The following is a 24,969-nucleotide window of genomic DNA, read 5'->3' on the forward strand; positions in this document are numbered from 1 at the left end:
AGGCCCAACCAGGGACTGGAGTACAAAACAAGCTTGTTTTGTACTATGTTGACTTGCAAAGTCCCTGTCAAATAAATAAATAAACAAATAAGTTAGCCTCTAAACAACTGGAGTTTTCAGGCAAGAGCTGCTTCCAAGATGGCTACGAATGCACTCTGAGCTGACACGCGGCCAGAGCGTCTTGACTTCAGTAAGCACAAGTGTCCAACTAGTATATAGGGGCTTTAGGCGCGTTTTTGAGGCCGGAGAAGCGTGCGGTCTGAACGCAGCATAAGCCTTCCTCAAAACAGCTGCACTGAGAAAGTGGTGATAGGACGACATCATGAAGTGTTTTACTGCAGTTTTTGTTATTAAATTAATGGAAAGATTTGACAACATCATTTGGTGTTTTCCATTGACACTATCACAGTGATTATTGATGAGAGAATGATACGGCACAGGCTTTTGATCCAGAGAGTGTGTATGCAGGGAACTGTGTTTTTATGTGATGTCTCTTCATCTTTCTTTCTCACAATCTCTCCACTCGTCCAGCTGCTGCATAAGTGCTTCCTGTGTTCAGTTTACCAGGGCAGCTTTCAAGGTTTCATCGTGTTGTCCAGACATTTTTCGATCCAGCATTCTCCTGCGATCGCCGCTGTTCAGATGTTGTGTTTGCCGCTCTCGCTGACTCTCTCAAAGGGTCAGGAGTCTCCTTCCTTGTCTTGCCTTTTGGGTGCTCTCTCATCCACTGTGCATTTGGAGCAGAAGTTTGATGCACTTTCATCCGAGCTTGACGCCCCTCTCTGTGAGCCTCTTGCAGTCTCTGTTTATGTCCCTTTCCTCGCAAGAGTTAAACTAAATATAGCCTGTTTTCCACCCATTTTATTTTGAAATGAAGAAAAAGGTCCTCACAGTGAACAATAATGAGATGGAAGTGTTTTATTAACGACATCCACTGCAGCGCTCCCATGATTATTAAAATACCAGACATTAAAAAAACTCAGTAACGCGTTCATATCGAGCTGAGGGTCTTTTTAAACAAAGCTTTGGAAATCCACAGGACTCCGTAAACAAAAGCGAAGCGAACACTTGGCCACTAGAGGGCAGTGTGCGTGATTCTGTGCGTTCCAGTCTGTGTTTTTTTTTCTCCTCCTAAAAGCTTTTGGGCTTGTCCTGGTTGTTCCTGTACTTTTGGTAAACCACTCCCAGCGTGGTGGAGAAGTTTCCCATGAAGAGGACCAGGTAAGAGCAGCCGCACATCGCCACCTGCATCAGAGGAGAGAGAGCAGAGTCCATTTAGGTTTGGAATATTTATGGTAAACAACTACGTTTTGTACAATTTATAAGGTGCAAACCTGCCACTCTTTACAATTCGGCAACTGGGACATCTTGAAGAGTGTGATGCTGTTGTAAAACTGCCAAAACTGTAGAGAAAAAGGAGACATTAAAATGATTATAGTGCTGTATCTGGAGGGCAGCAGCTTATATTGTGTTAGCAGGTAAAGCAAGTACTAAGTAACTCATGCCCCTAGAGGCCAAAAGCCACACTGCAGGTGTCGTAACATGTTACGTTTTTTTACTCATTAATTGTCCGCGAGAGTAAATGCTACACTGTCAGAAAAGACAAAGGGAGAGAGGGATATTGTCCATCCAATTACACAATGTAGATATATTTTTTTCACCCAAACTTGGCTGTAAATACTGTTTAAGTGGCGCTCGTCCGCAGTTTGCTGCGCCCGTTAGCTGTCGGGAAAGTTGCAATTGTGGTTTTCTGGTCAGAGACACCAGGGGGAGATGAAAGACCCCCAATCATCCCATTAACACTTGTATTACCCCCAGAGGGACTAGAATGTCTGGGGATTCACACATAACGACTGAGAATCGTAAGAATAAACACACTACACGATTCTGACAAACAGCTGATGTTTTGTAACACAGTTTTATAACAAAGCTAGGATAGACAGCCTAGCTTTGCCCGTTAACCTGTTAGCTTCTTCTTCGTGATTCCATTAGTGTGTATTTGGGCTCCGGGTCGGAGCAGGGAAAGTTGCAAGTGTGGTTTTCTGGCCAGAGACACCAGGGGGAGATGAAAGACCCCAAATCATCCGATTTGACGATTGAGCATTTTGTGTTTTCCACTGACACTATCACAGTGAATATTGATGAGAGAATGATACGGCACAGGCTTTTGATCCAGTGGGTGTGTATGCAGAGAACTTACATGACCAAAAAATAAAAACGGAAGTAGGAAAGACAGGCCTCTCCACATCCAGGACTGGAATCCCTCTGAAAACAGGAAAGACGTAAAAGCAAACTCACATAACTCATAACGCATTATTACACACACATTCTTTAAAGGGAGGTATTATGGAGAATGGACTTAGAGCTTTAAACCAGCTCCAACCAGCAAAGTGTAAGACTTTTTCCTGACAATAACGTTTGTGTTGCGTAATTTATATCTGGAACAGCAGCTCATGGCTCCCTCTGCAGCCCAGTTAAAGCCTTCAGTCCTGGAATAGCACAACTGCGAGTCAGTTATTAATTCATTATTTTATTCTGACGGCCCATGAGCACTGAGAGCAGGCGGCCCACCAGGAAATGTCCCGACGATTACCCAGCACGCCTCTGTTTCTTCTCACTCAAACATGGCTGTAAATACTGTTTAAGTGGTGCTAGCCTGCAGTTAGCTTTGCCCGTTAGCCTTTTAGCTGCAGGGAAAGGGGCAATTGTGGTTTTCTGGTCAGAGACACCCATTAGCACTTGTATTACCCCCAGAGGCACTACAGAAATGATACATTATGGTAAACAAGAGTCCTGCTTGTCCTCACCGACTGTGAGATCCATGTTGTGTCTTTCTCCCAGCGCCCGGAGTCTGTACAAGCAGCCGCTCTGATAGTAATACTGAAGGAACTGCACAAAGCCTGGCGTGGAAACAACAACGGGTCATTCAGGACTCATTTATCAGCAGCAGTCGAGGCATGTATGTATTTTATTTTGGTGGTGCGCCTTACTTTGGTACATGCAATACGTGAGGAACTGGTTTCGGAACATCTGGTAGAGAACTCCTTCAGGCCTGTCGACAGAGGATCACTGTTTAAACATGTTCACCTATAAATACTGCAGCTCCCATTTTACATCGTCAGTTCAAGGACCATTAGTGTGTGAATGATAGATGAATTATGAGCTGCTGTTATCTGTCTGTTATCTGACCATTAAAGGGGCTAGATACAAGTTAGCCATTTTATACTCACTACTGCCACCTCAGGTCATATGTGTAACTGCAGACAGTGCAGGATTTGAGAGGCAGTTGTGGTGAACAGGTCTGGGCTCATTCTACACATTAGGACATTGATGGAACATGTAGGGGGATGAAAATACTTTATTTTAACATTTTTTAAACTGCATAGTCCCTTTAACTAAACTGGGAAGACAGGCTGTGGTTAAACCTCTTAACCCCCACCTGAATCAAGAACATTTTCTCCTGTTTGGCTTTACCCAAGTTTAAAACACATCAAACATGAAATCATTTCGTAAAGATTGTTGACAGCATTTAATAAGGGAACTTTTTGTAGTGACACTGGACTAGGGGCTGTGCTGGGACATCAATTCGGCCCGGGAGTTTATTTATTTAAACCGGCCCACGTATGTCCAGAATTGCAGCTCACTTTGGAGCAGTGTTAATTTTGACAACATATTTTAATTTAGTTTTAGTCTTAGTCTTTTGACGAAAATGTAATTCGATTTTAGTCTAGTTTTAGTCAAAAAAATATCTTCAATTTTAGTCTAGTTTTAGTCGACTGAAATTCGAAATCGACTGAATTTAGGACAAATCTAGTCGACTTTGCATTGATGATATTCATAATAATCATATTTAATCTTGTTCCTCTGCTTCATGGAGCTGCTCCACATGAACAAAGCTCAGAGCTGTTCATTTGGCAGAGAATTTACATGATCTGAGGCTCTTTCAGACGGTCAATAGAAGTTTGGATGATTTTAGTCTCTCCTTTTCATTTTTATTTAGTCTGATTTTAGTCGACTCAAACATCTGGACATTTTATTCATAGTTTTAGTCTCATGAGAAACGTTTAATTTAGTTTTAGTCCAATTTTAGTCGTCAAAAATATCACTTTGACTAAAATTAAGACTAAATATTTCAGTCGACGAAAAGAACACTGCCTTGGAGAGCGGCAGCTTTGAATACGCCGGGGTTTGGATCGGTTCGCCCTCATTTCACATCGACCTCTACATAATCTGGGCCTGACGCATCTCCACAGTCACAGTTGAGTAATGAAAATGACCAATATATTATTTATGCACTTTTTTTACATTGGTCACTGGTGCCTTTCATTCTGTCTTTTTTGCCTCATCCGCCGCTTATTTACTCAGGGAGACACTTCTGTATTATCTCCGGTGGACTGCAAGAACTGAAACTAACTTAGGGGAGTTCAGCTTAAAGCAGTACTAAGTATCTCATGCCCCGAGAGGCCATAAGCGCCACTGCAGGTGTCGTAGCATGGTACGTCTTTTACTCATTATTTGTCCGTGAGAGTAAATACTACACTGACAGAAGAAGGCAAAGGGAGAGAGGGATATTGTACATCCAATTACACAATGGAGATACATTTTTTTCACTCAAAGTTGGTTGTAAATACTGTTAAGTGGCGCTAGCCCGCAGTTAGCTTTGCCCCATAGCCTGTTTGCTTCTTCTCTATGAGCTGCTGGAGCCTCACGCTGAGAGAGAGTTACAGACTCCAGACATTACTGAAGTTATAGCTTTAAGGAATAGGCCACCGTTTTTACATACTGAGATATGTTCTTACCTTAGCTTTGACGAGTTCTTTAGGACCTGTCTGGTCTTCCCCCGTGCCTTCAGTCACGTAAACACAGCGCAGACGGCGTTAGCATTTAGCCTCTCCCTCTCTCCTCTATAGCTCCAAAACAGGTCAAGATAGAAGCTACTAAGCTCTTCCATGTTTTCCCTATTTAAATATGGTTATGTGAAGTGTTCCACTACAAAGTATAATTACACAAAATTAAACAATGTGGATTTTCTAAGCGGATAAAAGGGGGAACTATATTGTAAGGCGTAATAATACCAGGAGTAGTTCGAAATCCGCGCAGTAATATCTTCACTTTACTGGATGCCAAACTACTCCTGGTATTACTACGCCTTACAATATAGTTCCCCCTTTTATCCGCTTAGAAAATCCACATTGTTTAATTTTGTGTAATTATACTTTGTAGTGGAACACTTCACGTAACCATATTTAAATAGGGAAAACGTGGAAGAGCTTGGTAGCTTCTATCTTGACCTGTTTTGGAGCTATAGAGGAGAGAGGGAGAGGCTAAATGCTAACGCCGTCTGCGCTGTGTTTACGTGATTGAAGGCACGCGTGAAGATCAGACAGGTCCTAAAGAACTCGTCAAAGCTAAGGTAAGAACATATCTCAGTATGTAAAAATGGTGGCCTATTCCTTTAAGCCAACTTAATGCGCTCATACACATAAGAGGAAAAGGCCGACATTAACTAACTTTATCTAACTATAAAATCAAAATTATTTGAAGCGGTTCTCCCTCATAAGAAGTGGCTGAAAGGGATGTGCAGACTACATTCATGGATTAGGTTAAGCTTGTAGAGATCTGGATTTTGTGTAAATAGCAGGTTATTCCTCGTGGACGGGCTGTGCCTGCAGAGTTCTCCTTTCTCCCTCTCTCCCCGACCCCATTCTCTTACTCATTTAGTCTTTACCTTTCTCTATTTTTCTCAGATGTAGCAGAGAGCGGTGCATGTGGAGCTTGATAAACATGCAACCTTAGAAAAAGAAAGCGTCTCTCATCGTTCACTTAAAAGAGCCGGCCCTTTGTACCGACTCGCTCGCGACGGACCCATCCCTAACATACAAGAGTGCGCTTGTGTCTGCAGCTTTGCTTTAGCCCGGGGTAGGCAACGTCAGGCGCAGGGGCCAAATTCGGTAGCCTGGCATCCAGACTAATCTGTGATGTTTATTAATTAATAAACAGGAGACTAGTCTGGCGACCCTGTCGTAGAAAAGCTACTGCTTGAGGCGGGACTAATGTGGGACAACAGAAGCTTAGAGCAGCCAATGAGAACATAGCGGATGTGACGACAGAAACAGCGACAATGAAGTTGTCGTCATTCGGACGTTAACAATGGCGCTCCTGCCACACGGAGTTCAGTAAATGACTTCTGTCGTTTATGTCAGAAGAACTTAAGAATACAAGCAAACCGGAGCATTACGTGAAGTGGTTGCTTGTGTTGAAAAACTACAAAACAAAGGCGCAAAGGCTTTTCAAGGGAACTTACAAGTTTGCTTTGTCTTTTTGATTTGTAACAGCCTTTACGTTTAAAATTTTGTAAAGGTGTTGTGTTGCTCACATGTTCAAAATAAAAGAACGAACGAACGAACGAACGAAGGCGCAACAACGTGACGCCCGTTCAGGGAGCTGCTCTGATTGGTCGGTAGGCTCCATATCGCTGCGTCACTTCCTTTGAAAGCGCGCAATGGAGCGTTGCCAGACCCTCTTCTGTAAAGAAGCGGAGTCTGGTTGGCGAGACTACAAATTCGGCCCTCCAGCATAAAACCTTTGGGCCCCAAGAGAATTTTGAAGAAACATTTATTCATAAATCAGAGAACAAATACATGAAAAGAACTCTAAAATGTGGAAAATACTGTTTATATTTTCACATTTCACAGCAACTACTCTGGGCTAAAATTGTGAGTTTCGGCCCTTGGTGTTTTGGAAATGAAGAAAATCGGCCCTCCATGACACAAACTTGCCTACCCCTGCTTTAGCCTATCACGGGCCCCAGTGGTCTGATGGGTTAATCAGGGGTGCCGGACCTCCCGCACCCCCCGGTATTTTGCACACTGGGCCTAACATTGAAAAAGTTTGCCACCATAAATGTGCAGCAATTGACTCTTGCAATTCCAATTGAAACTGAATGTGGCCTAAAATGAAGCCACAAATCTAGCAAAAAACAGAAACTCACCCATCAACAAACTACATTATAATGGCAACAAACAAGTCCACGTATCACGAGTCACATTTGAGAACTGTAAATGAAAATACGCACCACGTTAGCATGACTCCGGAGAGGAAGGTGGACACGTAGTGATGAAACACCCACCAGCCTTTGATTCTAAACACACAAAGGCGTTAATGCGGTGATGTTTTCAGGACTTACAAAGGAAAATGCCGTGTGACTTTCCCACCTGGAGCCGTTGTTGATGAGTATGCTCTCTCTGATGGTGAGCGTGCAGTAATACCACACCAGCAGGAAGTTGAACATGGCGTCAAAGGTTCTGGGGACAGAAAGTCTGTGAAATATCTGAAAACATGGCTAAATAAGACCGAACATTGTTACCTGTAGCTGAATATAAAGCGACACATGAAGGAGAAGAGGAGGAGGATGACGGTGAGGACCAACTTGAACTTTTCATATTCGTCTTTGTAGGCAAATCTGTAAAAATATCAGACCAGGCTTTGTTACGACTCCCATTGCAACAAATACCACAACTATACTACATCTGGATTACACTGTAGTAGCTGTGATGTGGAACGAAAACAAACAAAGATCACGTGACTTACTTTGACTGTTTGTTGAGGAGTGTTACGTTGACATTTCCCAATACTAGATTTAGATACAACCTGAAAAACAAAATGGTGACAGTTATTCTTTGCCTCGCCGTTCTGCAGGCACCAAAAAATATTACATCTTTAGAGAGCAGGTTTAGATGCCTCTTGGATCCTGGGACAATATTCAAGGAAGCTACTTGGTTGTTTGTACATTTATTATATTACTCAGTACCTTTATTTACGTATTTCTAGGGCTGCAACTAACGATTATTTTGTCATCGATTAATCTATCGAATATTTTTACGATCAATAGATTAATCGCTTGGCTGTGAATGGTGTAGGAAAATTGGATTAAAAAAAAAGAATCATCACATAAAGCTAAAGTGGCGCCGCTTGAGGACATGTTGATGGAGGAAATGTTTGTTGGAGGCTCTTGGCGCTAACTCTGCTTCTGATTGGACGAGACACAGACGGATGTTTATGAAATTTACAATGTACAAAACACTACAGACCCTTAATATGAAAAACAAAGTAGGTTTTCATCAAAATACTACATTTTCATGTCATTTTTGCTCTATTTGAGTCTCTGTGAACCAGAAAACGATTAATCGATTACTCAAATAGTTGTCGACTATTTCAATAATCGATTAGTCGTTTCAGTCCTACATATTTCCCTTTTTTTCTTAATTCTAGTTTTGTTAATACTTGAACAATTTAAATTGCAACTCAGGATATGTTACTACGTGCTTAGAAACGTGTTTAGAAATAAGGGATTAGTAAGATTTCCAGTTTTTAAAGGTAGTTTTCAGTGGCATCAAATGGTAATAATTTAAACTTTAAAAAGTCTCCTGATCTGAAGAAACAGTCCTGCTCATTAATATTGCATAATGTAACTACAATTAGGCCCATTAAGAAAACATAACCCTTTATTTAAAAAGTGTTATTTCTGCTTTAGATATTCCTCGTCTGCTCTCAAAAGTAAAACCTCTTAATAAACCAAGGAGTTTTCAAAAGTGTTTATCGTCTTCAAGCCTCTGCTGTGATAGATACAGACGGCATCTCTGGACTCGCCCATATATGGTCATGTTTGAAAACAGTTAAGGGGAAAACAATTTTGACAAAATGTATATTTTCTCTAATTATTCAAAAACTACTGTAACAAATGCTGAAATATGAACATAGTTTCTACTAAATAAAGATACAAAGACATGGGGAGGAGCAAAGTGTTTCAACAGCCCACAAATACATGAATAACGGAGAATGCTAACTTGATGCTACATGTTAGCATCGGGCTAATGCTAACGGTTAGCTAGCGCTTGCTACAACTGCCGTTTTTTCACTTCTACTGAACAATCTGCTGTGAGAAAATATCCATATGGGCCCGATTTACACTTCACTTTATTTCTGTGTGATAAATAAGTTGATATTCCACCAGAAAATGGCTAAAAAGATTGAAAAATTGTGTTTCTCTAAAGATTCTATTTTCCCCCTCGGTGAAGCCACGCCCCCTTCTATGACGAGATGCCGTCTGTAAGGGGGGAAACAATTTGGAGAAAAATCTAAACATTCTCTAATTATTCAAAAACTACTTCAACAAATGCTGAATTATAAAAACAGTTTTCTACTAAATAAAGATACAAAGACATGGAGAGGAGCAAAGTGGTTCAACAGCCCATAAACACACAAATAACGGAGAATGCTAACGTGACGCTTCAAGTTAGCATCGTGCTAATGCTAACGCTAGCTAGCACTAGCTACGACTGTTGTTTTTTCACTTCTACTGAACAATCTGCTGTGGATAAGCATCTACATGGACCCGATTTAGACTTGACTTTATTTGTATGTGATAATGAGTTTATATTTTGCCAGAAAATGGTTAAAAAGAGTGAAAAATTGTGTTTCCCAAGAGATTCTGTTTACCCCCTCGGCTAAGCCACGCCCCCTTTTATGACGCATGGAGACTCAAAGGAAAGGGGCGGAGTTGAATGGTCAGAGGAGAGTGAGAGCGGCGGATACTATTTTACGATTTAGCCATTTTCCAAATCGTCTGTTTTTAAAAGCATGAATTAATTGATTTAACTCGATTTATCGCCCAGCCCTACTGCAATTTCCAAATATTGTGGCGCGTTATCAATAACAATGCACGAGGGTCCAAAAACACTCGGCCGTTTCTAATGAAAGAACTTCAATTTGAGAAAGATGCAATAACAGCTACTAGGGGTGTAACGGTACGCTAAAATTGTATTCGGTTCGGTTCACGGTTTTGGAGGGCTCGGTTCGGTTAATTTTCGGTACAAATAAATAAGAACTAACAACATTTTTCTTTTGAAAAGCTGCCAATACACAATAGAATTCTTGCATAAAATGAATAAAAGTGACCCATTTGGGTGATATTTTAAATAAATTGCACTCTTATAATGAGAGTTACTGTAACTCATGAGAACCATGTGGATTCAACTCAACAAAAAGGCCACAGTGAACGGCTTTTTACTCTCGTCTACTCGCCAAACTACTGTCCTGATACTCTAGACTCACCAGACACAGTAAGAAGAGAGTTTAAATGAGAGTGAGGCCCAGAGTCTGCACAGAGAAAACATGAGAGCTGCGCCCGGGACACAGGTGACATGATGCAACCGCGGAGGAGCCGCGCATGAGGCGAAGCACCGGGAGACAGACGGCCGAGCGGGACATGAGCGGAGAAGCATTCACTTCACCAGACTGCTCCGTTTTGGAGTTATATGTGGCGAAGTAGGCGGAGAGTGAGTGCGCGCTGGAAGAGCCTTTCCCCGTAACAACAACGCGTTGATTAATCAGTGAAACAACACTACGCACCTTGCGTAGTTTGCGTATAGGAAGAACCGGCTCTGAGCGCTGGTATAACTTTTTGGCTGAAGTGCGGACGTGACGGGATATTGTAGCGAGGCTCAAGACTTTTAATCAAATACTTAAAGCCAGCGCCTGTAGTTTCTCTCGGCTACTCATGCAGCTTCAATGTACGTCACTCAATAGCGTCCGTGCGGAAACTCGCGTAGGAACTTTGTTCCGCGGCACTTAATATGACGCTAATAATAAATTTACATTATTTAATGAAAATAATACACCGAAACGGTACGCAAGTGGACCGAACCGAACAGGCCGAACCGAACGGTTCAATACATCCCCGTGAACCGTTACACCCCTAACAGCTACAAATCCAAACATAAAGCTGTGGAGGTGATGAAAACTCTCAGACAGTTCTTTTCAAGACGTTCCCCACTCCTCTGCACAATAAATCGGACAAGTGCAAACCCAACTCATGTGTTATGAAGGATTTGTTACTACGTACTTTTAGAAACAAGGGATCAGTCAGATTTCCATTCCATGCCCAGCCCTGCTAAAGCTACAAACCCATTTTTCTTTGGCAGGAAAGATTCCATCTCCAAGAAGGCACTGCTCCGCTCCTCGATGGACTCCTGGATCTCGTCGATGGTGAGGACATCGTCAGGGCTCAGCTCGGCGGCCGGCGGGTTCCCTTTACATCTAACAAACAAACAAACACAAATCCAGTTCAAATGTCACACAAACTCGTTCAAAATAACTCCGTCTGGATTGCTCAGATTTGACAATGAAGCGCGACACAAGTGGAAGCCTCGATCCGGGACGTACTCTTGTAGTGAGACGGAGATTTCCTTGATTTTCTTCCTCTGTCGGGCGATGACAGTGGAGCAGTTGTTCTGCAGTTTGGCCACCTCCTCCAGCTTCTGCTTGTACAGCCGATGGATCTCCTGTGTGAGGAAAAGAGATCGGGAACATCAGTGTGATATGGACGGAACAAGAGCATTGGACAAACCAGATGCATTGTTTTTTTGAACATTTATCCATAGGCGGCATTTAGATATATTCAACAAATCGCATGTATAGAATAGAGATGGGCAATAACAAGATAATATAGGAATTTGCTGTTTGGAACATATACATCTACAATATTGAGTTTATCTTCAATGTCAAGAAAAAATGTTTGAAAATTGGGAAAATGGCAAAATATGGGGCATAAAGTTAAAGGGGCTAGATGCAAGTTGGCCATTTTATACTCACTACTGCCACCTCAGGTCATACATGTAACTGCAGCTTCTATATTAAACTCGTGCATGACGGCACTTCGGACCCGAATTAACGACTTTTTGAGTGACAGTGCAGGATTTTAGAGGCAGTTGTGGTGAACAGGTCTGAGCTCATTCTACACATTAGGACATGGCTGGAACATGTAGAGCAGGGGGAGGCAACGTCAGGCCCGGGGGCCAAATCCGGCCCTCCAGCACAGAACCTCTGGCCCTCAAGATGATTATGAGAAATATTATTATGCAAATAAGAGATAAAATACATGATAAAGTACTCTTAAAACCCTTAAAGAACCCAAAGGTGGTGTGCAGAATAATTTTAAGTGGGACGCAAGCCTACTTAAAGGAATAGGCCACCGTTTTTACATACTGAGATATGTTCTTACCTTAGCTTTGACGAGTTCTTTATATTAGGACCTGTCTGATCTTCACCTGTGCCTATGTGGATTTTCTAAGTGGATAAAAGGGGGAACTATTTTGTAATACGTAATAATACCAGGAGTAGTTCGAAATCCGCGCAGTAATCTTCACTTTACTGTGCGGATGCCAAAGTACTCCTGGTATTATTACGCCTTACAATATAGTTCCCCCTTTTATCCGCTTAGAAAATCCACATTGTTTAATTTTGTGTAATTATACTTTGTAGTGGAACACTTCACGTAACCATATTTAAATAGGGAAAACGTGGAAGAGCTTGGTAGCTTCTATCTTGACCTGTTTTGGAGCTATAGAGGAGAGAGGGAGAGGCTAAATGCTAACGCCGTCTGCGCTGTGTTTACGTGACTGAAGGCACGGGGGAAGATCAGACAGGTCCTAAAGAACTCGTCAAAGCTAAGGTAAGAACATATCTCAGTATGTAAAAACGGTGGCCTATTCCTTTAAGCCTACTTATTACCTAAGGAACTTTTAAATTTTCCATCTGAAACTGCATGGAAACACACGGGAGTCTGTTAAAATTAATGTTATTGGGTTGTTTTGATCTCTCAAAAACATATCTACTACGTATTCAATAAAAACACAATATTTTATACGATATATGGAAAATGGAAGTTTCATTTGGGTCGTGGCTTGTCGTCCTGGGTTAATAGTGGGTCCCGAAGCTGCACCACTTGAGAGCGACAGATGTAAAACACTGGCATTTGCAGAAAAAAAAATACTTTAGGCTGCTATGGTGAGGTTCGGCCTTTGATGTTTTGGCAATGATGAAAATCGGCCCTCCACGACGCAAACCTCCGACCCCTGATGTAGAGGGAGGAAAATACTTCATTTGAACATTTTTGCATTACAAAGCGATGTAAAGTAAGATGTTTGCAGCACATTTTTGCAGATTTCTGATGGTTTGCAAAAGAATCGCTTCATCATCGTTATCGAGAAAGTCCCCCAAAATATTGAGATGTTCATTTTTGGCAATATCGCCCAGCCCTAGTCCAGAATATAAAAAGAGGATACACATCAACAATTAACATTTCATACAGCATTATCATGTGTCCGTGCACCTCTGGTCCATTAAAGATATTCATGTCAGTCTTCAGTTTGAATTTTGTCACTTTTATACAAACAACGGCTTCACCATGATGTCATACTTCCTCTTTTTACTATCGTACGACATTATACTAAAGAATCATACACTTCATCGCTGATTAAAAAGCATTGATAAATTAAGACTTCCACTTTATAACAAAGGAGTAAATAGAGAATTATTTAATGTAAAAATATTGACAGTAGCCTGAAAGTAAAGCTTGTACTGTATATGGAAACTCCCTGCACAAAAATCTATTTCAGACACATAGCTCTTGTGAATGGTATGCCAGGGCTCTCTGAGCGATTTTCTAAAAAGGTCAGTAAAGTGATCCAGTGTCGTCTTTCGAAGAACATGCTGTTACCAGTGCATACCGTTGTTAAGAATAAACATTTAACAATTTCACCACAAAATTAACCTTGACATTTGGGTGTGGAGTGAATCCGTAACGTGTATTAAAGCCGAAGAAAACTGCTCAAGCTTTTAAAGATCAATCCAAACAAAGGGTATTTTCCTTTATCACAGGGCTGGATACTACTGAATAATACCGGTATTGAAGAACAAAAAGTAGGTACAGCTGGTATCAAAATAATAAAAGTATTGAAAGCAGGTACCGAAAAGTATATTATGTCATGAAAATATCAGATCAAGTTTTGATGGGTTCAGGGACAGCATTAAAGGAAGTTACTTGGTTGTTTCAGCTCAAATTAATTAAAAAGTAAAAGAAAACATAAGAATAATGTAATATAAGAAGATGATAAGAATAAGATAATAGAAGAAAATGTGTTTTATGGAATAATAAACATTATTGTTCTCTTTTCTGGTCCTAGATGACAAATATTTTAGTACAGGTATCGGGAAAAAAATGTAATGGTAATGGTACCATCCCTATAGTGGTTTTACAAGATAATTGTATTAGTTGTATAAGTGTATATATATTATACAAGTCTGGTTATAAATTGAATATGTACAATAATAACACATTCATACAACTCATATATTTAGGTCTATGAATGAATTTCAATTGGGAAAAAGTGGGAGAAAAGAGAAATCAGCCAAAGTTTTGCAGAAGTTGGCCAATGTTATGTTAAGGCTTATGTTCTCATTGCCCCAGTTGTTATTACACCACACTGGTCAGTTTGCAAGCCTAAGCCACCTCTTAATTACACTAATCTGAACGCTATGACTTGAACACAGTGCAAAATGCACGGGGTAGAACAATAATATTAGCCACTTGTTATCAGAAGTTCATGTTTACGCCCAGACGACAACAGCTGCTGCCCTGTTCGCCGCCCACCGAGACCCAAAGCCCCGCTAGCTGACCCGAGGAGCCCCACCCTCATCTGCCCCGTCTGTGGATGGACCCCGGGCTTCAGGGCCACAGCTCTGACCTGCAGGTGCTGGTAGTCTTTGTCCAGATCGCCCCATTCCTGCAGACATTCAGTGAAACCGCTGGGTGTGGACAACATCGCTGCGCGGAGGCTAAGTTCCGCCGATCAATAGATTTCAAGAAGAGAACAGGCGGACTTCCGCTGTGCTTCAAAATAAAAGCCGGACTTGAAATATCGCTTAACCCCCTGTTGTTGAACAGATTTATTTGTTTATTTTAATTGCATTTTTGAGTCAGTTATACTTTTTGACGCACTCTTGTGACTATAGGCATGGATCTGCACAAGGGATGCCAAAATTAAGGCCCTAACATTATTAATTATTCTTATTATGCCTTATATGGACAATAAATTGTAGTCAACAGATCAATAAACAGAGAGCTACAAATATATAAATAAATAAATAATGAATAGAGACATGCATACATAAATAAATAAAATTAAATAAATAAAATATATAAATAAAATGAATAAAATAAATACAATTATATAAATTAAATAAATAATCCGCACGCCACGCACAGCCGTACGTCTTTTTTTTTTTTTTTGATAAACCCGTAACCTTTGGTGCGTAAAAAAAAAAAAAAATTGAGATGAAATTGTTTATGTGGTTTGTTGTGTTTCGGCTGCCATTGGATCAAGTGTACAACTATGCCGAGGCTTTAGGTGAGGAATTTGAACAATTTGACATTTTATTAATAGATATTATTACAGTCAGGGAGCAAAACGGTGAACAGCTCCTTTGGACGCGCCTGGTTGTCATGGTGATGCGCTACAAAGTTTGTCCAAACTACTGAAAACGTAACATAAGCTACTTTTTTTTCTTTTCTTTTTTTAACCCTGATATGTTTGGGAAGGATTTGAGAGATAAACTAATAATTTTTATTTTATTTTATTCAAGTTGTTGACACAAGTACAAACAAGAAAAAATCTCTTGAGTTCGGGACAGTTACCATGGAGATCCGCCATCTTTGCAGCTGTTAGCATACATTTCCATAGGGCTCCATATTAGCTAAAAACAGCATTAAAAAGTGGAGAAAAACGCTGTGGAACAGGGTTGCCAGGTCCGCGGTTAAACCGCGGAATTGGGCGGTTTTTAAAGCCATTCCGCGGGTGAAAAAAACTGTCCGCGGTTTTTTGCCTTGCTGTAATCAATGTTGAATTGATCAAAATCACTATTGCAAAGGCAAACCCAAGGCTCTGTAAGCTGCTTTTTCAATAAGGGAGGGAAATAGGGGCGGTTTCTCATCATCGCAGGAGCACATGGGCTCTGTTAACTAGTAAACAATATTGAAAATTCCAGCCGCGCCGTATGTCCGCGGGTTTTCCGCGGTTTTCAGATATTTTTGGGCGGGTTTGACTGCCCAGACCTGGCAACCCTGCTGTGGAACAACTCCGTTAGCTGCTGCAGGTAAATACACTGTGGTGTCCAAGTGTTTTAATGTGAACAATAACTATTTTTACTTTTACAATCTCCATTAGTTTACAATTGCTGCTAATCCCATAATACTTAGCGATATGACGCCACATTCCCGAACTCTATTAGAGCACCTGTAATTAAAAAATCATAAATATTATCCAGCAGTGTTAATTTTGACAAAATATTTTAATTTAGTTTTAGTCTTAGTCTTTTGACTAAAATGTAAATTAATTTTAGTCGAGATTTAGTCAAAAAAAACGTTTCAATTTTAGTCTAGTTTTAGTCGACGAAAATTGCATGTCAATTTAGTCGACTAAATTTAAGACTAATTTAGTCGACTTTGCATTTATAATATTGATTATAATCATATTTAATCAAGGTCCTTGACTTCATGGAGTTGCTCCCACATGAACAAAGCTCAGAGCTGATAATTTGGCAGAGAATTTACATGATATGAGACTCTTTCAGACGGTCAATAGAAGTTTGGATGATTTCAGTCTCTCCTTTTCATTTTTATTTAGTCTTATTTTAGTCGACTAAAATATCTGGACATTTTAGTCATAGTTTTAGTCTCATGAAAAACTTTTCATTTAGTTTTAGTCCAATTTTAGTCGTCAAAAATAACACTTTGACTAAAATTAAGACTGAATATTTTAGTCGACGAAATTAACACTGTTATCCAGTTAATTCTGTTATGACTAAATTCAAAAGGGACATTGATGTGAACTGCTCTTTTTTGTGGAGATCATCCAGAGACAATACAACTTTTTTTTTGGACATGTTCTTATCCCAAGAAATTCTGGAAGGACTTCTGCAGTTTTGTAATTGAACATCTACACAAGGACTTTACAATGAAATGGGAAAAGCAAAAGAATAAAGACATTTATTTTGTGATTAATTTACTTATCCTTTTGTCCAAATTTTATGTTCACAAATGTAAATATTCGAAGCAGAAACCCAACTTTACACATACTTTTATAATGATACTCTCTCATACATGAAGATTTTGGAAGGTTCTGAAAACAAAAAGGCTCTGTATACACGTATGCTTTTCAACACGAAAAAAAAAAGTTAAAGAAAAAAAAAACCTTAAAGTAAACTATTTATTTTCTGATAAAATGTGGTGCATATCAAATTGTTCTACATGATTTTGTGCTGAGTTTGATTTGAACTATGATTCTGCCGTGTAGATTGCGGGCTGCGGTATCTGGTCGATCCCCCAAGTGGCTCTCGGTTCATGGGGGGCGATGACGCAGTGGAAGGGGCCTGGCCTTGGCAGGTCAGTCTCTTCTTCTTGACTGATCATCTCCTGGGTGGAGCCATCCTGAGCCCTGAGTGGGTGCTGTCCGACGCTAACAACAACGTAATGTAAGACACACACCTTCATGTGGAGATCATGCAAACAGTATCTCCATTTCCTGTTTCATTTTACCTTCTGGGCCCTTGTTTCCTGGTCGCTCTTCCACCAAACTCATATATAGTTTTCCATTTGATTCCTTATTCCTTATCGTCCTATTGGTGTGATTGAATTTGTTTATATAACATCTTTTACAGGGTTTCGGTGAAGTATTAGCCTCTTATCCCCCGCCTTTACCGAGTGCATTTTTTCTAGTTTGGCTTTACCCAAATCTAAAGGCTTCTCGTCTGGAGAGCAACAGTGTACCGCCTCATTTGAAAGCTAAGACCTACAAAACTGATTGTAAACTTTGTAGTCGCTGTCGTGTTGCCACATTTTTGATGCTTTTTGTTGTGTTTTTTTTTTAGTTTTTGTTGCTTTTTCAGCTTTTTTTTCTTTGCTTTTTTTCCGTCACGTGTTTGGCACCTTTTTGTCGCTCTTTAGTTGCTTTTTTGTTGCGTTATTGTCACTGTTTTGTCGCTCTTTTGTGGCTTTTTTGTTGCGTTATTGTCACTGTTTTGTCGCTCTTTTGTGGATTTTTTGTTGCGTTATTGTCACTGTTTTGTCGCTCTTTTGTGGCTTTTTTGTTGCGTTATTGTCACTGTTTTGTCGCTCTTTTGTGGCTTTTTTGTTGCGTTATTGTCACTGTTTTGTCGCTCTTTTGTGCTTTCTCGTAGTAGTTTTTTTGCCACCTTTTTTTTCCGTTTTGTTCTCGGTTTGGTCGCTGTTTTGAGGCTCTTTTCAAGAAGGTTTTCGATTTGGGTAAGGCCAAATTGGAGAAAATGTCCTCGGTTCAGGTGGGGGTTAAGAGGTTAAAGGTCATTCAATGAACTGTGCCAAGATAAAGGCCCTAAATGTCAGTAAAAGGTATTAAATCGGTTTAAAACTAGCATTAAATCTAAATATATCGGAAAATTATAACATAGCTCACCATTTTTTACTGCACAAGTTCATCAGAAATAAAACCTTATGTCTTAAAACATGTTCAGCTGCAGTTTTGGCTGAAATTAACCACAATGTTTTGCGGGAAGCCACATTTGTCCTAATCCCCTTCCTCTGTTTGATGAAATGTTTGCAAATCTTAAAGCAGTACTAAGTAACGTGTTCACCTTAATAAATCCTTTTCCTAGTCCCTGTGGGGGTAATACAAGTGTTTATGGGATGATTGGAGGGTCTTTCATCTCCCCCTGGTGTCTCTGGCCAGAAAACCATGTTTGCAACTTGACTGCCACCGGACCGGAGCCACCAATACACACTAATAGAATCACGAAGAAGAAGCTAACATGCTAACGGGCAAAGCTAACTGCGGGCTAACGTCACTTTAAACAGTATTTACAGCCAAGTTTGAGTGAAAAAAAAAATTTCCATTGTATAATTGGATGCACAGTAACCCTCTCTCCCTTCGCCTTTCCTGTCAGCGTAGTATTTACTCTCCAAGACAATTAATAAGTTAAAAAATCGTAACTTGCTACTACACCTGCAGTTGCGCTTATGGCCTCTAGGGAGAAGAGTTACTTAGTACTGCTTAAAGATTAAAATCTAGTATCTGGGCATTAAAAAGACCAACATTTGATTTGTTTCTGCCTGTGTAAACCCTGTTTCAAAATGAGATTGAAAACTCTACCTTGTTCCCTCAGGATCCCCAACAACCTCCTGACTGTGGTGGCAGGAATGACTGTGTTGTCTAATCAGGGAGCTCACGTGCAGAGACGCTCCGTCGCAGAAATCAAGATCCACCCGGGCCACAACAGGACGGCCTCAGACAACGACGTGGCTCTGCTGCGCCTGGCCTCTCCCCTGGTCTTCAATGACTACGTCCAGCCCATCTGCCTCCCCTACAGTGAGTCTGAAGAGGACACCCTGAACTTCAGCCACTGCTTCATCACAGGATGGAAGCGCGTCCCCAGTGGATGTTAGTATCTCTTTCTTATTGGTTTAGATGGACACAGAAAATGTTGACTGGCACAGTTACATTTTCTCCAGTTTGGCATTACCCAAATCTAAAAGCTTCTTGACTGAAGAGGCCACGGCCTATTGGCGTTTTTGCCACGTTGTCGTCACTTTTTTTCTCATATTTTTGACTCTTTTTCATCACTTTCTTGTCACATTTTTGTTGTGTTTGTGTTTATGCTTTTATTTTGCGTTTTCATCACTTTTATGTCACTTTTTTTCATTGCGTTTTAGTTTTTGCTTTTTCATCTTCGTCCCCCCTATAACCGCCACCTTAAAGGGGCTAGATGCAAGTTAGCCATTTTATACTCACTACTGCCACCTCAGGTCATACGTGTAACTGCAGCTTCTACATTAAGCTCGTGCATGACGGCACTTCGGACCCGAATTAGCACCTTTTTGAGTGACAGTGCAGGATTTTTGAGGTGGTGAACAGATCTGGGCTCATTCTACACATTAGGACATTTCTGGAACATGTAGGGGGAGGAAAATACATCATTTTGACATTTTAAAGGGGGGGTGTTATGCAAAATGGACTTTTTCAAGCTTTACATCATGTTTTTATGTCATTCTCTCATTAAAAACATGCCTGAAGTGTTGCCTTGGCACATTCACGTATTTTTGAGTAATCTGTAAAAACTCTGATGGCGGCCATTTTAGGGATAGGTTTGCCTGAGTCCTCCTAGGAACGCCCCCACCTCCTGGAGACGCCTCCGAGCTTTCGTCACCAGCCGAGTAACCAACCACTGCTCCTCAGCAGAACCCCCTCCCCACTGATGCCACAGACAGCGTGTGGAGGGGGCGGGTCTGAAAGGGTCAGAGGTTCTTAAAGAGACAGAGGCCTATTTCAAGACATTCACTACAGCCATTTTGAGAGAGCAATTTTATACAAGGCAGTTATTCTAATTTACTGCATTTACAGACCATCATTGGTCATCATTGTAGTGTGATATAGACTGGTGCTATGTGATTGAGAAAAGCATAATACCCCCTCTTTAAATATGAGTTGCATTTTGATCTTTGTCACCTTTGTAATAGGACAGTATTATGCTCAAATATAAACATTTGTGTAAATACAAATATAAGCAGCTAGAACTGAAGGTACAAACAGTTGAAAATGTGTTTGTAATGCACTCTTTCTTCACCCCTGTCAGCGGGTCCTGTGCCCAAGGCGGACAAACTGCAGGTCGGCAAGAACATGGAGCTGATCGACAGTCCGACGTGTGACCAGAGCTTCGGGGGCAACGGCGACGTCACGGAGAACATGATTTGCGCTTATCGGGCGGCCTCAGGAAATGACACGAATCAGGTTTGAGATCTCATTTCGGGACTAAGGAGAGTGTACGTGAGGACGCTCATGTGACAGCTGTCTGTTTGTGGTGCAGAGTGACCAGGGGGGGCCTCTACAATGCTACAGTGACGTGAGCAAGAGGTTTTACCTGCTGGGAATAAGCAGTCAAGGCGACTGGGTGGGCCGTCCAGCCTCCCCTGGAGTGTATGCGCGGGTCAGCAGGTTCTCAGCGTGGATAGCGGAGACGACGAACCTGACACTGTCCCCGTTCCGGTTCCCGTCCCCGTCCCCGTCCCCCACCCCGTCCAGAGGTTCAAGGTCCAGTACAAGTCTGGGGTTAGTCCTCTGTGGTGCTCTACTGCTGCTGGACGTCTGACAGTAAATAACATAACTTTTATTTTAAAATGAACTAAGATGTGTGAATAGATGTAATATATATTAATAATAATATAATTTATTTAAAGTTGCTTAGGTTTCAAAGTGTCGATAACTCCAGAGTCTTAATGATAACAATGCACCAATATCTGTACAAATAAATCATTTCTTCAAGTCAATAGGTTTCCAGCCTTCATTCATCTTTTTTGACACCTGGTGGTCAAAGACGGTAAATACATTAGTGCTTTTAGAAAAACTTTGACAAAGCATCATTGATTTGATATAAACATGCTCTCCTTTAACTGTGTTTAAAAAAAAAACTTTAAATGCAGTTTCTGTGTGGGAAATATTTAGTTATTTTGTTTATAACCTTGTTTTATGCAAAGGTTAATTTGACCCAGACACTGTAAACTTTGTACCAGGAAAAGAATGACACGTATTTGTTTGTCTACGTAAGAGTCAGACTGTAGCAACTATATATTTCTCTGTGAATCTGTGACTTTCTTAATGGTGTAAGATGAGATGAGAAGAGCTCTGAAAGCAGAATGTTGCCTCTTTGAATTTATGAACTTCTGTTGCCGTCTCAATAAATCTGGCTCTGGACACGATGTGCTGCTCCGGGAGTTTTTGTACGATTTAAACTTCCACATCTGTATCCAAAATACAAGCTTCAAGTCTAGAGACACCTGCGAGTTCTTTTCTCCTCATGTTCTAAAAACTGGAAGGACAATAAAGAAACAGATTCAAAAGTTCAAACAGAGGAAAAAATAAGCTGTACAGATGCCAGAGGAGATGAGAATGTTTGTGGTTTACAGAATGTAAAAACATGAGATAACTTCAATAGCAATTACATCATTTCCTGGAAATCACATTTAACGGTTTAGCTTTAATTTTATTGTGATTGTGAATAAATGACAGGATCATTTATCTGAGTGACTTGTCTTAGCCTCTTGACTCCCACCTGAACGCATCCCATTTTCCCCAGTTTGGCTTTACCCTAATCAAAAAACTTCTTGGGGAAAAAAGCACCAAAACAGCCACAAAAAATGAGAAGAAAACAAGGACGTAAACGTAACAAAAATGTGACAAAAATTCAACAAAAAATAACACAAATGTGACAAAAATGTGACAAAAAAAATGACAAAAATTCAACAAAAATGAAAAAATTAAAAAATTAAAAAGGTGACACAACACAGCAATAACGCGAGGAAAAAGGTCAGTTTTGTGGGTCTTAGGTTTCAAATGAGGTGTTACACAGGCCTATATAACAGCCAAAGAGGACAGAATGCATTTGGTTTAGGCGGGTGGTAAGAGGTTAAATAGAGCTGCAGCTGCTCTAAGTGTCCAGTAGGGGCAGAGCTGCAGTAAATCAGTTTCAGGTCAAAAACACTTCAGTACCAAAGCTAAGCTTGTGCTGAGTTAGATTTAAAGGTTTGTTAAATGAGGAGGTAAAAGACTGGGTCCTGTTGTGTTGCTCAGGCTGCTCTGCAGGGTCTGCTCTCAGGCGCGATCCCACTACTGAGCGGCACGGGGGCTTTGGCCTGCTCCGTGTCCGGCCTGGGCCGGTGCGCCCCTCCTTAGGCGACCTGGTGGTCCCGGGCTCCCCCAGGAGAACCATATCGATACCGAACTTAGTGCGGACACCCGATCCACACAGACACTGCAGCTCAGAGCTCCTCAGCTCAAACAGTCCCTCAGCCTCAGCCTCCCGGAGACTGGGATTACAGGCGCGCGCCACCGCACCCGGCGACAACAACCCAGAGAGAGCACGAGGACATTTCAACCTGCGTGACGTCACCAACACGAGGATCTGAGAGCTGCGGGGGACCTCCCTGATCCAGGGTCCAGCCTCACTGTACAGTCGTGAACACGAGCGACGCGTTTCATCGACAAAGACACGAGTAAGTTTGATCATCTCCATCTAAGATTAGCGCTTATTTAGAGGTTCGTAAATCTGTTTGAAAAGTATTTTGATTTATTAAAGCGGGTTAATTTATCTTTTCATCCATTGAATCCAAACAAATCTGACGTTGTTTCACTCGGGCCTGTTTTATCTGTGGAGCCCGCGAGCTCCAGGACCCACGCTGTAACAGGGTCTTTAACCTCTTAACTCCCGCCTGAACCGAGAGGATCTTTTTCCTCACGTCGTCAGATTTGTGTTTTGTTGGGTATTCAACTCATTTTTGTAACTTTTTGGTCAATTTTTTGGTCAATTTCTTTTGTCACATTTTTGTCATTTTTTGTCAATTTCTTGGGACATTTTTGTGACATTTTTGCCACTTTTTCATACATTTTTCATCACTTTTTGGTCACATTTCCATCATTGTTCCAGTTGTGTTGCTTTTTCACAGCTTTTTTCCAGAAGCTTTTGGATTGGGGTAAAGCCAAACTGGAGAAAATGTGCTTGGTTCAGGTGGGAGTTAAGGGGTTAATGAACTCTAAGGAACCCTCTGAGATCCCCCTGGAGGAGCAGAGAGGGAGAGCGTCTGTGCTGCTTCCACACATCATTCTGTTTGTTTTAACAGGTCCCCAAAGCTAAAGGAGCTTCAGCAGAAAAACGCCACTGCTGTGACCAGTGTGAGAAAAGTTTCCACTTTAAATCCAACTTAAACATGCACAAACGTCTGCACTCGGGTCATGATCTGTTCTATTGTGGAACATGTGGGAAAAGATTCACCACTCGAGGTTATTTAGAAACACACTTGATTCAACAGATCGACCTCATGGCTGTGACCAGTGTGGTAAGATGTTGAAAAGCGAAAATACGCTAAGGCAGCACCAGAGACTCCGCACTGAAGAAAACCGCTTCAGCTGTGACCAGTGTGACAAGAAGTTCATTGCGAAAAACCAGCTCACTGCCCACATGAGGGTTCACACTGGAGAGAGGCCTTTTTCATTTTTTTTTTAAAATGACACAAATTCATTCACACGGGCGAGAGGAACCATCGCTGTGACCAAATTAAATCGACACAAACTCACGCACAGTAAAAGGAGCTTCGCCTGTGACGAGTGTGAAAAATCTTTCAGCAATAAATCCACTTCAGATCAGCACAAACGTCTGCACTCGGGACATGATTTGTTGTGAAACGTGTGGGAAAAGACGCCAAACTCGACGTGAGCTAGAACAACATGAAATCACCCATTCAACAGAACTTCCACACGTCTGCGGCGAGTGTGGGAAAGCATTCAAGCGAGAACAGACTCACAAACAGCACATTCAAGTCCAACATGAGACTAAGAGGTACGGCTGTGAGCAGTGTGGGAAGACTTTCAGATCAAGGAGCAGTCTTAGATGTCACCAGAAACTCCACACAGGAAAGTAACGGCAAAATAAAAAGGGAGATTTGTTTCATCCAGGGCAGGGAGGGTCTTCTGAGAAAGGGGAATTCTGAGGGACCAGGGGATAAAAGTCATTATATGATCTATGAAGAAGTGCCATTTTCTATTGTTGATAATGTCAATACGAACACTGACTGCAGAGACATTAACCCCTAAACTCCCACCTGAACTGAACCGAGCACATTTTCTCCAATTTGGCTTTACCCCAATACAAAAGCTTCTGGAAAAAAGGTGTGAAAATAGCGACAGAACTGAGACGAAAACAATGATGAAGATGTGACAAAAAAGTGAGAAAACTTTGACCAAAAAGTGACAAAAAATGGACGAAAAATTAAAAGAATTTGCCAAAAAAAATTACAAATGTCACAAAAAATTTACAAAAAGTGAAAAAAAAATGAAGAAAAAAAATTACCAAATTTTTTTTTACCAAAATTATAATAATGACAAAAAATTGAAAAAAAAAAAAGTACAAAAATTTGACCAAAAAAGTTACAAAAATTGATGAAAAAGTGCCAAAAATGTCACAAAAAAGGACAAAAATGTGACAAAAAGTGAAAAAAAATGAAGAAAAAAAATTACAAAAAAGTTACAAAAATGAGTTGAAAACCCCCAAAAA

General features: G+C 40.9%; 2 protein-coding genes across 2 annotated transcripts; one reads left to right on the forward strand and one right to left on the reverse strand.

Annotated features, from left to right (window-relative positions):
• Nucleotides 1-935: 935 nt before the first annotated feature.
• Nucleotides 936-14,711, reverse strand: LOC306969899 (transmembrane protein 120A-A-like). The gene is made up of 12 exons (XM_079565685.1): nucleotides 14,586-14,711; nucleotides 11,224-11,342; nucleotides 10,966-11,097; nucleotides 7,591-7,650; nucleotides 7,367-7,462; nucleotides 7,215-7,304; nucleotides 7,076-7,141; nucleotides 2,991-3,052; nucleotides 2,808-2,900; nucleotides 2,201-2,265; nucleotides 1,335-1,403; nucleotides 936-1,245 (listed from the first exon to the last, which is right to left on the reverse strand). The coding sequence occupies exons 1-12, from the start codon at nucleotides 14,661-14,663 to the stop codon at nucleotides 1,132-1,134; spliced, it is 1,044 nt and encodes a 347-aa protein (XP_079421811.1). The 5' UTR covers nucleotides 14,664-14,711; the 3' UTR covers nucleotides 936-1,131.
• A 2,505-nt stretch (nucleotides 14,712-17,216) lies between these two features.
• On the forward strand, nucleotides 17,217-22,828 carry LOC306970657 (chymotrypsin-like protease CTRL-1; the record flags this gene model as incomplete). The annotated part of the gene is made up of 5 exons (XM_079566686.1): nucleotides 17,217-17,370; nucleotides 19,036-19,310; nucleotides 20,503-20,657; nucleotides 20,734-20,950; nucleotides 22,494-22,828. Exons 1-5 carry the CDS (start codon nucleotides 17,240-17,242, stop codon nucleotides 22,826-22,828), a joined length of 1,113 nt encoding a protein of 370 aa, XP_079422812.1. The 5' UTR covers nucleotides 17,217-17,239.
• Nucleotides 22,829-24,969: the final 2,141 nt, after the last annotated feature.

The sequence above is a fragment of the Gobius niger genome (assembly GCF_951799975.1).
Source record: "Gobius niger genome assembly, chromosome: 11".
NCBI classification, from domain to species: Eukaryota; Metazoa; Chordata; class Actinopteri; order Gobiiformes; family Gobiidae; genus Gobius; species Gobius niger.

What these genes read in the sequence shown, in the direction of transcription:
- LOC306969899 (XM_079565685.1), bottom strand. Translation starts at nt 14,663, where the DNA reads ATGTTGTCCACACCCAGCGGTTTCACTGAATGTCTGCAGGAATGGGGC. An exon ending in AAGACTACCAGCACCTGCAG is followed by an intron (nt 11,343 to 14,585) that starts GTCAGAGCTGTG and finishes TTCCTCACACAG; the next exon opens with GAGATCCATCGGCTGTACAA. An exon ending in CGCTTTATATTCAGCTACAG is followed by an intron (nt 7,305 to 7,366) that starts GTAACAATGTTC and finishes TTCTGTCCCCAG; the next exon opens with AACCTTTGACGCCATGTTCA.